Source organism: Simochromis diagramma, unplaced genomic scaffold (genome assembly GCF_900408965.1).
Source record: "Simochromis diagramma unplaced genomic scaffold, fSimDia1.1 OVJJ01000369.1, whole genome shotgun sequence".
NCBI classification, from domain to species: domain Eukaryota; kingdom Metazoa; phylum Chordata; class Actinopteri; order Cichliformes; family Cichlidae; genus Simochromis; species Simochromis diagramma.
The window spans coordinates 84,518-98,473 of record NW_024387087.1 but is presented as its reverse complement, the minus strand read 5'-3'; the positions used below and the strand labels follow the sequence as shown (position 1 = coordinate 98,473).

Sequence of the window (13,956 nt, the reverse complement as noted above, 5' to 3'; positions counted from 1 at the left end):
AGTGGGCCGAGGAGTGACCCAACACAATGTATTGTGACCTCTGGTGTTCCAGAGGTCGAGAGAGGGAGTATTGAGATTGGAGAGATATTTTGCTGCTATTGTTAAAGGCTCATGTTCTCACTTAGATCATCGATTTCTACTTACATTTCTTTCTGGGAAAAATGGGGATTACTTTGCAAACAGGAAGTATTTTCCCCAATAAGCAGCCCTGGATTAGTAAATCACTCCAACATGTTCTCAGGCAGAAGAAGCTGTCTTGTTATGAGGGAGAGAAGAAAAAGATTGAGGCACAGAAACTTGTTGAAAGAGAGATAAAGCAGCTAAAATCAGGTGTAAAAGTAAAGCAGAGGATGAGCTGAATAAAGGACACTCAAGGCTGGCTTGGAAAGGAATGAAGTCCATGGTGGGGATGCAGAACAAGGAGCAAAGATGAATGTGATGCTGAATCAGCAGAAGACTTGGACTCATTTGATTCCAGCTTTGATATCATTGATTTCAATGAAGAGCTTTGTGATTGTAGCAAAGGGCTGGTAGCTCTGAGAGTCCCACTGATGAGGTGTTTGTGTGGAAATCTCTTAGTGGGACCAAAGAGAGAAAAAGCCCTGGTCCTGATGCTGTGGGAGGGAAATGATTGAAGTGTGCTGTGAGGAACTGACTGGGAGGTTTTCACACATTTTCCAGTCCTCCTTGGAACAACAGGAAGTTCCCAGCATATGGAAACAAAGGTTAAGTGTCCTATGGCACTCAGTGATGATGGTGCTGTGGCCCCACCACCTCCACCTCTTTGTAAAGGAACTAACTGTAATCTGAAGCTTCAAATGGAACTAAGACTTCCTCCACTAGGTGGCAGTGTCTGATGAGAAAGTGTTAGTGGAGCTGGCCTGGAGTCAGAAACAGGAAGATGCAGGATTTGGGCTGAAATGGGGAAAAGTGGTTGGCACTAGTGCCTTAAAGCAAGAAGGTTGTAGGTTGAAGCTTGTTGGCCTTTCTGTGGAGGTTGGATGTTCTCCCACAGTCCAATGAAATGCTGCTTAGGTTCATTGGTGCTTCTAAATTGGCTGTAGGTGTGGATGTGAGAGAGTGCTTCTCTGTGTCTCTCTGCTGGCCCTGTGATGGACTGCTCAGCTGTGCAGGTGGACCACGCCTCTTGCCCTATGACAGCTAGGGCACAGGCTGCAGCCCTGTGAGCCTAAGCTGAATAAACAGTTAGCAAAAATGATCCATAGATGGCCTGAAATCCCCCAGTTAGCAGTTTGGTAGATAGCTATGACATGCTAATCCCATCCAGCAGCTGTATTCTACCTGTAAGCTGATCCCTGCTGAGCCAAAGCACTTTTTCATATACAGATTACAACCTTTAATAGAAACCTATTGGTCAGCATCTTATTAGCCTGCTGTTAGCTTCATTCCACAGAAAACTGAGAGAAACTAACAGAGTTGATAAAGAATAAAGAGAAATGTGCTGATTTAAAGCCTTTGAAGTGCTTCAGATGATCTCTGTCCACTTCTGTCCACTCATTCATTCATGTAAGCTTTCTAATGCAGCTTTGATCTTCACAGTCTGCTTCATGAAACTCATTCTAACCCTGAATGTCAGAGTGTTCCTCCTTCTCTTTCCCATCATTCATGCTGGCAGTGGAGGAGATTTGGATGTTGGACTGTGTTTTGGATGATGTGTGTATGTTTGTGTTGGACTGCTGTCTGTAAAGCAAACGCACATTTTGCTTTGGATTTCAGTGTCAGACAGACTTTAAGGTGGAATGAAGAGTTGGAGAGTTTCACAGTGAATTATCCAGTGGAGGATTTTTCTTCTTCTTTGAAGGTTTGAAATGTGAACATTGTTCTGCTGCAGTCAATGGACTAAACCAGAGAAGAAGAAAACAGACTTTACCATGAAGATCCTCAGTGTGGATCAGTATAATATCAGCCTGATGTCTGCAGTTTAGTGTCAGCACAACTTTCACATCATATTCATCTCAGCACAACTAAAACATGCTGACTGACCTCAGAGTTTCAAGTCCACATCCTGGACTCTCCAGGAAACCACACAGATGCTTCACTCCTGAATCCTGCAGCTTGTTGTTGTAGCTCAGGTCCAGCTGTCTCAGATGGGAGGGGTTGGACTTCAGTGCTGCTGCCAGATAATCACAGCTGATCTCTGACAAACCACAGCTCTCCAATCTGTATAAAGAATGAAAGATGTAAGTTTATTAGACAAAGTGTGAGCTTGAAATCATTCAGTGTTTCATCATCTGTTCAGAGCTGAAGAAGGTTCAGAATGTAGAAGTTTAGAAAATGGAAACTCCAAACAGCTGACAGAGTTCATGCGCCTTTGTCAGGGTCAAATTCAAGCAAGACCATGTGAAAATTAAAACACATCATCCTAGGTGAACTTAAACACCTTTGTTCCCCTTTTGTTAAGACATAGAAAAGTACACCACACAAAAATACTGCAAAAGGAAACGGTCGCCTTATATACATAGTGTATAAACTCAAAATGCACATTTCACTTAAAATTAAGATTAAGGCTTTGAACAGATCACATAGTTCAGTTCAACATATAAGACTTTAAGAATGCACAAGCATCTACTTAAAATCTATTTAATTTATCATCCATGATATTATTTTGTACAATTCCAATGTATTTTGTTCATCTCCCTTAAATAAACAGGCAGTCTTAAAGTATGAAATATTCATATACAAACACATAAATGTGTGTACTGTCTCAGTGGCTGATAGTACCCCACAGGCCTCAGTGTGAGCTTGAAGACATTTATAATGTTTAAGTAGTTTAATGTGCAGGTGCTGACGATAAACACGTTTTGAATGAAAGCCGGGGAACTTTGGTAGCACAGAAACAAGTGGCTATTCTTTGTGACTATATGGATCACTCACAATACCATTATTTCACACAAAGGCACCAAATTAATACTCAAAAAAGCTGCAGCAATACACACAAATATAAACAGTACTTGGTGACTGTTAAGTCTAATTGTTGAATGTTGCCATTATGTTTCTTAAATTTGTACAGTCTTAGTTCAAGCAGTAGGATCAAAGCCATTCCTTTGATCCTGGCCACCTCTCCAACCACTCTGTGCTGGGGGAGGTTTTATTGTAGATACATCCTATCTGAAACGAGGCTGTGGAGGAGCTTCGCACGTGTTTGGAGTCTACAGACTGGGACACAATGAAGGCTGCTTCTAACAGCTTGGACGAGTTTACGGACACTGTCACCTCCTATATCCACTTCTGTGAGGACAGCATTGTGCCATCACGCACCAGGGTGAGTTATAACAATGACAAACCCTGGTTTACTCCTAAACTCAAAAAGCTGTGGCTGGAAAAGAGTAAGGCGTTCAGAAGCGGAGACAGGGACTGCTACAGAGAGGCCAAGTACAGGTTCACTAAAGAAGTGGACATTGCTAAACATCAGCACTCTGAGAAGATGCAGCAGCAGATCTCAGAGAATGACTCGGCCTCTGTGTGGAAAGGTTTTAGGAATATCACCAACTACAAGCCTAAAACCCCCCACTCCACTGACGACTTGCTCTTAGCCAACACCCTAAACGACTTCTACTGCCGTTTTGACGAGCCATCAGGCAGCCTTCACACCTCCAACGGCCCCAACAATAGAGACACTTTGGACACTCATTCCCCCACCTCTCCCCCCTCCATAGAGCCATCACCACCTTCAATCACTTCACCTGCAACACCCCCCTCCTCACCCCACACAAAAGAGGATTTCACACCACCTCCTCCCACCACAACTCTTCATATTCATGAAGCAGATGTGAGGAAGCAGTTTAAGAATCTGAATGCTCGAAAAGCTCCCGGCCCAGACGGTGTGTCTCCTGCCACCCTCAGACACTGTGCAAACGAGCTGGCCCCAGTGTTTTCTGGCATTTTCAACTCCTCACTGCAGGCATGTCATGTGCCTGCCTGCTTCAAGTCCTCCACCATAATCCCTGTCCCCAAGAAACCTAGGATCACTGGACTAAATGACTACAGACCCGTGGCTCTGACATCTGTGGTCATGAAGTCATTTGAGCGCCTAGTTCTCTCCCATCTCAAGACCCTCACGGCCCCCCTCCTGGACCCCCTGCAGTTTGCATATAGAGCCAACAGGTCTGTAGACGACGCCATCAACATGGCCCTACACTTCATCCTGCAGCATCTGGACTCCCCAGGAACCTACGCCAGGATCCTGTTTGTGGACTTCAGCTCTGCCTTCAACACCATCCTTCCAGACCATCTCCAAGGCAAGCTTTCCCAGATGAATGTGCCTGATCCCATCTGCCGGTGGATCACTGACTTCCTGACGGACAGGAAGCAGCATGTGAGGCTGGGAAAGAATGTCTCGGACTCCCGGACCATCAGCACCGGCTCCCCTCAGGGCTGTGTTCTTTCTCCTCTGCTCTTCTCCCTGTACACCAACTGCTGCACCTCCACCCACCAGTCTGTCAAGCTAATCAAGTTTGCAGATGACACCACCGTTATCGGACTCATCTCGGACGGGGACGAGTCTGCCTACAGGAGGGAGGTTGAACGTCTGGTGTCCTGGTGCAGCCACAACAACCTGGTGCTGAATGCCCAGAAGACAGTGGAGATTACTGTGGACTTCAGGAAGCACACAGCTCCACTCCCCCCCATCATCCTGACTGACACACCCATCACCTCTGTGGACTCGTTCCGTTTCCTGGGTACCACCATCACCCAGGACCTGAAGTGGGAGCCCACCATCACTTCCGTCATTAAAAAAGCCCAGCAGAGGATGTACTTCCTGAGGCAGCTGAAGAAATTCAACCTGCCAACACGGACGATGACGCAGTTCTACACTGCAATCATCGAGTCCATCCTCACCTCCTCCATCACTGTGTGGTACGCTGGAGCCACTATCAGGGACAAACAGAGACTGCAGCGTGTTGTGCGCTCTGCTGAGAAGGTGATTGGCTGTAGACTCCCATCTCTGCAGGACCTGTACACCTCCAGGACACTGCGGCGTGCAGCTCGGATCTCAGCTGACCCTTCTCACCCTGGACACAGTCTGTTTGACCTGCTCCCCTCAGGCAGGAGGCTCCGGTCCATTCGCACCAGAACCTCTCGCCATAAGAACAGTTTCTTCCCCTCTGCTGTCGGACACATGAACAATAACCATATGACTGTTCCCACCACTAACACATGACCCTACGCTGTGTTCACTGCATCATTCCATGTTTGGCACTGATCACCACCTGCACTCATGTATATATCATGTATATATCTATCCACTTAGCACTTTTAATTCTTATTCTTATTTTTATATTTTTATGACAGTATGTTGCACTGAAGCACCGCAGCAATTTCCTAATGTTGTAAACCTCCTCAACATCTGGCAATAAACCCTTTCTGATTCTGATTCTGAAAGATCTGTTTCTTTTGATGTAAACTTCCTGGGTTTACGACCCTTTGGTCAGCAGGAGGTCTGACACACACACACACACACACACACACACACACACACACACACACACACACACACACTCTTACAGAAGTTCACACATATACATAAAATGCTTTGTCTTAGAACAAAGGGGGCGTGGCTTTGTTCTGACGTGTTTTGTGTGAACTGTCTCCCAATAAAAGGTAGCAGGAGGAGGTCAGATCTGTGGTCATTTTCGTGGTGGACACAGACGAGGCCTCCCTTGCACAAATAATCGATCGATCGACTGTCTTGTTTTCTTCATGATGAATAAGTCTCTAGAATTAGCGGGGCTTGTGGAAACGCAGACCCAACAGTGACAACTTTGCTTTTAGCCTTTAACCCTTTTTGACTACTTTTGATGTGGCCTCTATATTTTACCTTTAAAAACAGTTGTAGTGTTTTCAACGAGGATGTTGGTGACACCGAGTTAAACCACAAATGAAGACCCTGGAGTTTAGTTGCAGCTTGTTTAATTGTCTCCATGAACATGTGGTGAAAACTGAAATGACAGAAAATAAACTCCATCTCAACAGGCAGAAGCATGTTTACATCAATAAAGTGCATTACTCTCACTAAAACATTCATGTTAGCAAAATATACATTAATATCAAAAGTTATCTGTACAAACTGTCTTATAAAGTAACTTACGGCGTTCCGGCCTGATAATTCGGAGTAGATGGCATTAGATTACATCTCCATACTGCCTTTAGCATGAGCCTGTTTCTCCGCAAACCCGAGCGCTTGACCCAAACCGGAAGTGCTCGACCGGAACCGGAAGTGCCCCGGCAGAACGGGAAATACATTTTAGCGATATTTTCCTTTTAACTAAAACGTATGTACAAGCATGAATTATTCATTTTAACAACACATATTAATTTCTTAATGGCAAATATTTTTAGAATTATTTATTTCAAACTTATGAACCTATTTATTCAGAGAAATGCCTTAAGGGCAACACACTCCCCGCCTGGCCTCGGGGGGCCACTATGCTAAACAAACATTATGCATTCAGTCCTTTGGCATGAGGAGGATAACTTCTGTAACTGGTCGCATAAATGTCTTTATGCACCCTTGATTGCATGTCTTTACCTCAATTTTCCTTACTCGATTGTCCTTGCTTGGGAATGTGGCAGTGACCCTGGCCATGGGCCAGCTGTTTCGTGCAACCTGCTTGTCCTTGAGCAGAACCAGGTCACCAACTTGGAGGTTTCTGCGTGACCCGGTCCATTTCTGCCTTTGCTGCAATGTGGGTAGATACTCTCGCCTCCAGCGTGTCCAGAACTGGTTGGAAAGGGCTTGGACCCGTCTCCATTGTTTGTTGTAGAGGTCTTTATCCGAAAAGTCTCCAGGTGGGGATAGGAGGCAAGATTTCTGCGTAAGGAGCATTGAAGGGGATAGGACGAAAGGGGTTCTCTGGATCAGAGGACACTGGGACGAGCGGCCTTGCATTTATTATGGCTGTAACCTCAGCCATGAGAGTGCATAACACGTCGTGAGTCAGTTGAATCTTATTTTGTAGTAGCATGGAGTCCAGGATTCTGCGGGCGACTCCGATCATGCGCTCCCAAGAGCCTCCCATGTGGGATGCATGTGGTGGATTAAACTCCCAACTGCAGCCTTGGATAGTTAGGTACTGCTGGAGTGATTTATCCATTCCAAGTTCCTTTGAAGTGCTAATAAAATTGGTGCCACGGTCAGATAGCAGCTGTTTGGCGGGGCCTCTCAGAGCGAAGAAGCGGCGGAGGGCGTTTATGCAGCTGGATGTGTCCAGAGATTCGATTACCTCAATATGCACAGCTCTCGAACTCATGCAGGTAAACATGATGGCCCACCGCTTACTTTCAGCTACTCCGCCCCTGGTACGCCTGGTTGTTATGGACCACGGTCCGAAGACATCAAGGCCGACGTAGGCGAAAGGAGGACAAGTTTTTAGGCGTTCAGGTGGTAGGTCCGCCATGAGTTGTTGTTCTTGTTTTCCACGTAGTTTGCGGCAGGTTAAACATTTGTGGATTACTGAATTGACTAGTTTTTTGCCGCCTAAAACCCACAGCCCAGCAGTTCTGATTGCTCCTTCCGTCAGATGACGACCTTGGTGCCTTGTTAGCTCATGGTAATAGCGAGTGAGCAGAAGGGAGATGTGACTGTTTTTTGGAAGAATTACTGGGCTCTTTTCAACACTCTCAATTTCTGCGTGTTTGAGTCGGCCTCCAACAGAAATGAGACTGTCCTGTAACACTGGGCTGAGCTTCTTGAGGGGGCTTTGTTTTGAGATTGGCTTGCCAGCATCAAGGGCAGAAAGTTCCTTCTCAAAGTATGCCTTCTGTGTCTCTTTGAGGATGACGGTTTTTGCTTAAGCAATCTCCTCTGGAGTTTGAAGCAGATAACATTTGTGCCAGCCTTTGCATTTTTTGTTTGGATTAGTCCCATTGAAGGACTTTGCAATGTGGATAAGATTTGCTATGGCTCTGACTAAAGACTGAAAAGTAGAAAAGTGCTCAAAACGCTTACAGATGAGTACTTGGAGGTGAGTGACGTACGTTTTTACTTCTGGTCTAATTTCTGAGTCTTTATCTGGTTCAATCAGGTCAAACGTTCCACTCAGTTGTGTTGTCTCTGCGGCAGGATAGTGGATGAAGGGTGGTCCGGTGAACCAGGTGGACTTTTTTAGTTGGAATGCCGACAGTGACCTAGACGCATGGTCTGCTGGATTTTCCTCTGTGCGCACATAATGCCACTGTTCTGGCTTTGATGACTGGCGAATGCGCTGTACTCTGTTGTGAACGTATGTGTAAAACCTTTTTGACTCATTACAGATGTAGCCAAGCACTACTTTACTGTCAGTATAGAAATGCACTGCATCAAAGTCTAAGTCCAACTCATCTTGGATGAGGTCAGCCATTTCTGCTGCCAAGACGGCTGCACATAGTTCAAGTCTTGGTATTGTAGGTTCTGACAGGGGGGCTAGTTTTGCTTTGCCCATTATGAACCCAACCTCGACCTTCCCATCTGTTTGGACTGCCTTTAAGTAGGCTACAGCTCCTATGGCCTTAGTAGATGCATCTGAGAACAAACACAGTTCCTTTCGCTTTGCTCGACTTAGTGAGGTGGATGTGTAGGTTCTGGGAACATGTAGTTCTCTTAGATCCTGAAGGGAATTTCTCCATGTTTCCCATCTGCTTCGTTTGTCCTCTGGAAGGGGTACGTCCCAATCTGAACATTCTGAAGTAAGCTCTCTGAGTAGGGCCCTTCCTTGGATTGTAACGGGTGCCAATAGGCCCAGGGGATCGAAGACGCTATTGACAGAGGACAATACGCCACGGCGAGTGAATGGCTTGCTTGAGGTGGCCACTGAGTAAATGAATGTGTCTCTTGTTATTTCCCAAATGAGTCCAAGGCTTCGCTGGGATTGTGTCTCTTCACCACTTAAATCTAAGTTTTTAATGACAGGAGCACAATCTTCTGGGCAGAAGGCCTGCATAACTGCCTGAGAGTTGGAAACGAACTTATGCAGGCGTAGGTTGGATTCAGCGAGTGAGGCTTGTGTTCTTTGAAGCAAGTCTATAGCCTCAGCAGGAGAGGGGACGGAGATCAAGCCGTCATCTACGTAAAAGTGCCTCTCCACGAACTTTACTGTATCTGCACCACAGTCTTTCGAACCTGCTCTGATGGCCTTGCGTAGTCCATAAATGGCAACAGCGGGGGATGTTGAGTTGCCAAACACGTGGACTTTCAACCGGTACTCGACAACTTCGTTGTTTAGGTCGTTGTCCCTATGCCACAGAAAACGGAGGAAGTTGCGGTGGTCTTCGCGTACCATAAAACAGTGAAACATTTGCTGTATATCTGCCATGATTGCAACACTTTCTGTCCGGAAGCGGAGAAGAACTCCGACAAGTGTGTTGTTTAAATCAGGGCCAGTAAGGAGGACATTGTTAAGTGAGACACCCAAGTGCTGGGCGCTAGAATCGAAGACAACCCTGATCTGATTGGGTTTTTGTGGGTGGTAGACTCCAAATGTTGGAAGATACCAACACTCTTCTCCCTTTTCCAGTGGGGGGGCCACCTCAGCGTGACCATTGGAGAGGATTTTTTCCATGAAGGCCACATAATGCTCCCGCATTTCAGGTTTCCTATTAAGGGTGCGTTTTAAGGAGGAGAACCTCGTGGCTGCCTGCTGTCTGTTGTTTGGTAATTGCTGGCGGGGTTCCTTAAATGGAAGTGGGGCAACCCAACTGTTGTCCACGTCTCTGTACATAGCATTGTCCATCATTTTTAGAAAGAGAATGTCCTGTATTGAGTGAGATGGTTTGTTGTCGTTATCTGTCCGGTTAAAAACTGTTTGACCCAGAGTTTGTTCGGGCGCTTTACCTGGCCTGTTTGTGTGTGGCATTTCTTTGAGTTGCAGAAGGCTATTGCATGGTTTGAAAACTGTAGGGCGGCCATTTTCCAGAACGACTGTCTTCAGGGTGCTGACTGTAGGCCTATGAACATTACCTAGACAGACCTCCCCAACTACAACCCACCCTAGGTCTAGGCGCTGGGCGAAGGGGGCATTATGGGGGCCGTTAATTCTCTGCCTGACCTTGTGTGCCTGTAAAATGTCTCTCCCTAGTAGCAGGAGTATTTCGGCTTTAGGGTCTAGCTCAGGGATGTACTTTGCTATGGTACGGAGGTGCGGCTGGTGTAGCACTGCGCTGGGAGTTGGGATTTTGATTTGATTGATTTGATTTGATTTTATTGATTAGCATTCAATTAAAAATTAGCATTCAAATTCCCAGGATTTACATCCCTAACAATAGGATTTCATTCCTATTGTTAGGGATGTCCTGACACTCTATGAGCGATGGTAGAGGAATTACCACTGACCTATCCAGTGACTCGATATGGAAGCCTTCAGCTATTTTACCCCATGTTTCTACAACACCAGAGCATGTTCTAAGATTGTAGGAGAAAGGTTCACTTTTAATGTCAAAAAGTTCGAAGAACTCAGGCTTGGCTAAAGAACGATTGCTCTGATCGTCTAGTATTACATATGCCTTAACAGCTCTGTCTTTGTCACCTTTAGGGTACACCCATGTGAGACATATCTTGGAACATGAACGTCCCCACTGACCTGGACTGCACACGTCTGTGCAGCTTGTTGTGACATCAACCGTGTCATGACTGTTTTCTCTCTCCCCGCCATTCTCTTGTGCCGGAGGTGGAGCCTTGTTGGTCTGTGGTGGAGGACCGGGATGCATGACTGCGTCGTGACTTGTGCTGTCACATTCAGAACACTTTACTGAAGATTTGCATTCCTTCGCAAGATGAGTGTCTGAAGAACAGCATCTGAAGCATATTCCTTTCTCTTTGAGGAAGGCCTTCCTTTCGTCCAGTGGTTTATTCCTAAATGTTCTGCATCTTTTGAGCGGGTGTGGCTTGTTATGCAGTGGGCAGTTCCGGTTAAAGTCCTTGTTAGGGGGAGAAATATTGGTTTTGTGTACAGTAATTGGCCTGCTGGAATTTAAGTTTTTTGCAAAAGGTTTTTCTGGTTTTAAGTTTTGCTGTTGGAAACTTGGATCATTGCGTTTCTTTGCCTCTTTACATATGAATTCACAGAAGTACTCAAAGGGTGGGAAACAGCCTTGGTTGTTCTCTTTATATTGAGAGCTGTGTGACATCCACCTCTCCTGAAGTCCATATGGGAGTTTGTCTACGATTGGGCTAATTCCACGAGAAGTGTCCAGATAGAGTAGACCAGGCAGATGGCCGTCTTCCTTAGCGCCTTGAATCTTTTGCAGTAAATCTCCTAGTTCACGTAGCTTGACATGATCTTTGACTGTTATTTTTGGGAAACTGTCCAACCGTTGGAAAAGTGACCTTTCGATTATTTCTGATGCTGCATAACATTCATTCAGTCTCTCCCATGCTTTGTATAGAGCTAATGTGGGGTTGTTGACATATACTGAACGTATGCGTTTCACCTGATCACTTGACTCCCTCCCTAACCACTTCGTCATGAGATCTAGCTCTTGAATGGGGGTGAGTTGAACCTCAGCTATTGCACTGGTAAACGAAGAGCACCATGCTCTGTAGTTCTCTGGCCTATCGTCGAACTGGTAAAGGCCTGAGATTATTAAATCTCGACGTGCCATGTATTGGGCAAAGGGCTCTGCTGGATTTAAAATGCTGGCCGTGGTGTTATAGTTATGTTGAGGTATGAATGGTGAGCCGCATGGGTTGAGAGAGGTATTTTGTTTCTCCACTTTAGGTTTTGTTTCACCTTTCAGCTGGCTGGGCTTATTTAGAGCAGCAATATTATCTTTGGTAAGTCTTGTTTCAGAGTTGATGGGTTGTGGCTCTAAATTGCCTTCTTCAGAGGGATGCCACGTTACAAATGTGTTAGGTGAACTTGCTTGGGGGCAAGAAGTGGTTGGTAATTTTTGTGGACTGGGAGATAGCTTGGTGTCCATTTGAGATCGTACATATTCATTTGTACGTTCTAATTTTACACTTTCTGATGGAGATTTTCTACTCTCAGGTTCTTCTTGTATTGCTTCAGCTTCCTCTAGCACTTCTGCTTCAGCTACAGCAGCATCAGCTTCCCTTTGTAATGTTAACACTTCTAATTCCGCATCTATTTTTGCCTTTTCCAGTTCGCTTTGAGCTTTTTCAACCTTTAACTGTGCTTCTTTTGTTGCATAGCATGCTCTCACCTTGGCAGCCTCTGCTTTAGCTCGAGCATGGGCAGCGCTTACTGCTGATCCAGATGAGCGGCTAGTCCTTAAACTGCGTGCAGACTTGTTACTGGATGCCATTTTGACCGTGATGAATCACCAGTAGGCGCCTTTTCACTGTAGTGTTTTCAACAAGGATGTTGGTGACACCGAGTTAAACCACAAATGAAGACCCTGGAGTTTAGTTGCAGCTTGTTGAATTGTCTCCATGAACATGTGGTGAAAACTGAAATGACAGAAAATAAACTCCATCTCAACAGGCAGAAGCATGTCTACATCAATAAAGTGCATTACTCTCACTAAAACATTCATGTTAGCAAAATACACATTAATATCAAAAGTTATCTGTACAAACTGTCTTATAAAGTAACTTACGGCGTTCCGGCCTGATAATTCGGAGAAGATGGCATTAGATTACATCTCCATACTGCCTTTAACATGAGGAGCCTGTTTCTCAGCAAACCCGAGCGCTTGACCAAAACCGGAAGTGCTCGACCGGAACCGGAAGTGCCCCGGCAGAACAGGAAATACATTTTAGCGATATTTTCCTTTTAACTAAAACGTATATACAACATGAATTATTCATTTTAACAACACATATTAATTTTTTAATGGCAAATCTTTTTATAATTATTTATTTCAAACTTATGAACCTATTTATTCAGAGAAATGCCTTAAGGGCAACACAACAGTTTATCTTGCCAATCTGTTATTTTCTCATTTTGACCAACTGTATCAGCACAATTTATCTAAATTCAGACAAAATTTAAAATACAAGTAGAAAGTGATATTTTGACTGTAAAAACCACACACATGTTTAACGAATCATCTTCATAACTTGAAATGCAAATAGAGATTGTACATTTTTAAAAATACGCACACGTTTTGCAAACAACAAAGTTATATGGCACTATTTACCAGAAAATGCAGCCAAGGCTCAGACGTTTTTCATATAATCATTTCAAACTATTTACAGAACAATCAGGTGTCAAACAATAGTTTGTGTCACTCTAACACATATGAGAACAGCACAGGGATAAACCTGCAGGTCTGACAGCAGGTGTGTCACTCAGCGTTTACACTGCAATCTGCCTTTGTTGGCTTTAAGGCAGCAACTGTGACGATCACTAGTAGAACTGACACACAAAACAAAACAACAGCTACACACTAAATACACAAGACAACAAACTAACTTGAGACCAAACACGGTAAACGTCACAAATCTCTCACATATCAAAACTCTCTCTCTCTTTCGCTCACTCGCTCTCTCTTGCCGGTCACTCCTAAAACTTCCCCCTTTTGCTAAACAACCAAATGTCAAATTCAAATTCAAATTCAAATTTTATTTGTCACGTACACAGTCATACACAGTACGATATGTAGTGAAATGGTTGGACAACTGCTCGTGACCTAAAAAAAACAAAAAGGAAAAGGCTATGAATAAGATAGGAAATAAATATGAAAAATTAAAAAGGGTAAATTTAACTAGGAAGGAATAAAATATAAATTAAGGTTAAAAATGAAATAACTGTACAACACAAATTAGAATGAAGAGTAAATTTAACTGGGAGAATAAGATAAATATATAAATTAAAGTTGAAAATAAAATAACTGTACAACAAAATACACAATACACAATATAGAACTATATAAGAATGTATGAAGAAATCTAAATATAAATAAATATATACACAATAACAGCAGCTGTACAAGTATCAACCGGAAATGAAGAATATAGTGACCAGTGTTGTGCAAAAACAAAGTCCAGAAAGTCCAGTG

General features: G+C 44.3%; 1 protein-coding gene, 1 long non-coding RNA gene and 1 pseudogene across 3 annotated transcripts; all 3 read right to left on the bottom strand.

The window, feature by feature from the left end:
* Nucleotides 1-5,844: 5,844 nt before the first annotated feature.
* LOC120742648 lies at nucleotides 5,845-6,299 on the bottom strand. Its single transcript, XR_005697919.1, has 2 exons — nucleotides 6,110-6,299; nucleotides 5,845-5,960 (listed from the first exon to the last, which is right to left on the bottom strand). It is a non-coding gene; the product is annotated as an uncharacterized LOC120742648 (long non-coding RNA).
* A 91-nt stretch (nucleotides 6,300-6,390) lies between these two features.
* On the bottom strand, nucleotides 6,391-7,448 carry LOC120742646 (annotated as a pseudogene).
* A 334-nt stretch (nucleotides 7,449-7,782) lies between these two features.
* Nucleotides 7,783-12,845, bottom strand: LOC120742644. Of its 2 annotated transcripts, none has more exons than XM_040046071.1 (3): nucleotides 10,264-12,845; nucleotides 9,451-10,169; nucleotides 7,783-9,402 (listed from the first exon to the last, which is right to left on the bottom strand). In XM_040046071.1, the coding sequence occupies exons 1-3, from the start codon at nucleotides 12,256-12,258 to the stop codon at nucleotides 7,812-7,814; spliced, it is 4,305 nt and encodes a 1,434-aa protein (XP_039902005.1). In that variant the 5' UTR covers nucleotides 12,259-12,845; the 3' UTR covers nucleotides 7,783-7,811. The 2 variants fall into 2 exon arrangements, with proteins under 2 accessions (XP_039902005.1, XP_039902004.1); XM_040046070.1 differs by having other exon boundaries at nucleotides 7,783-10,169; nucleotides 10,264-12,403; nucleotides 12,553-12,845.
* Between the last annotated feature and the right edge of the window lie 1,111 nt (nucleotides 12,846-13,956).

Coding starts and splice junctions, on each gene's coding strand:
- LOC120742644 (XM_040046070.1), bottom strand. CDS start 12,258: ATGGCATCCAGTAACAAGTCTGCACGCAGTTTAAGGACTAGCCGCTCA. Junction 10,170..10,263: donor TCCCTAACAATAGGAATGAA/ATCCTATTGTTA, acceptor AATCAAATCAAA/ATCCCAACTCCCAGCGCAGT.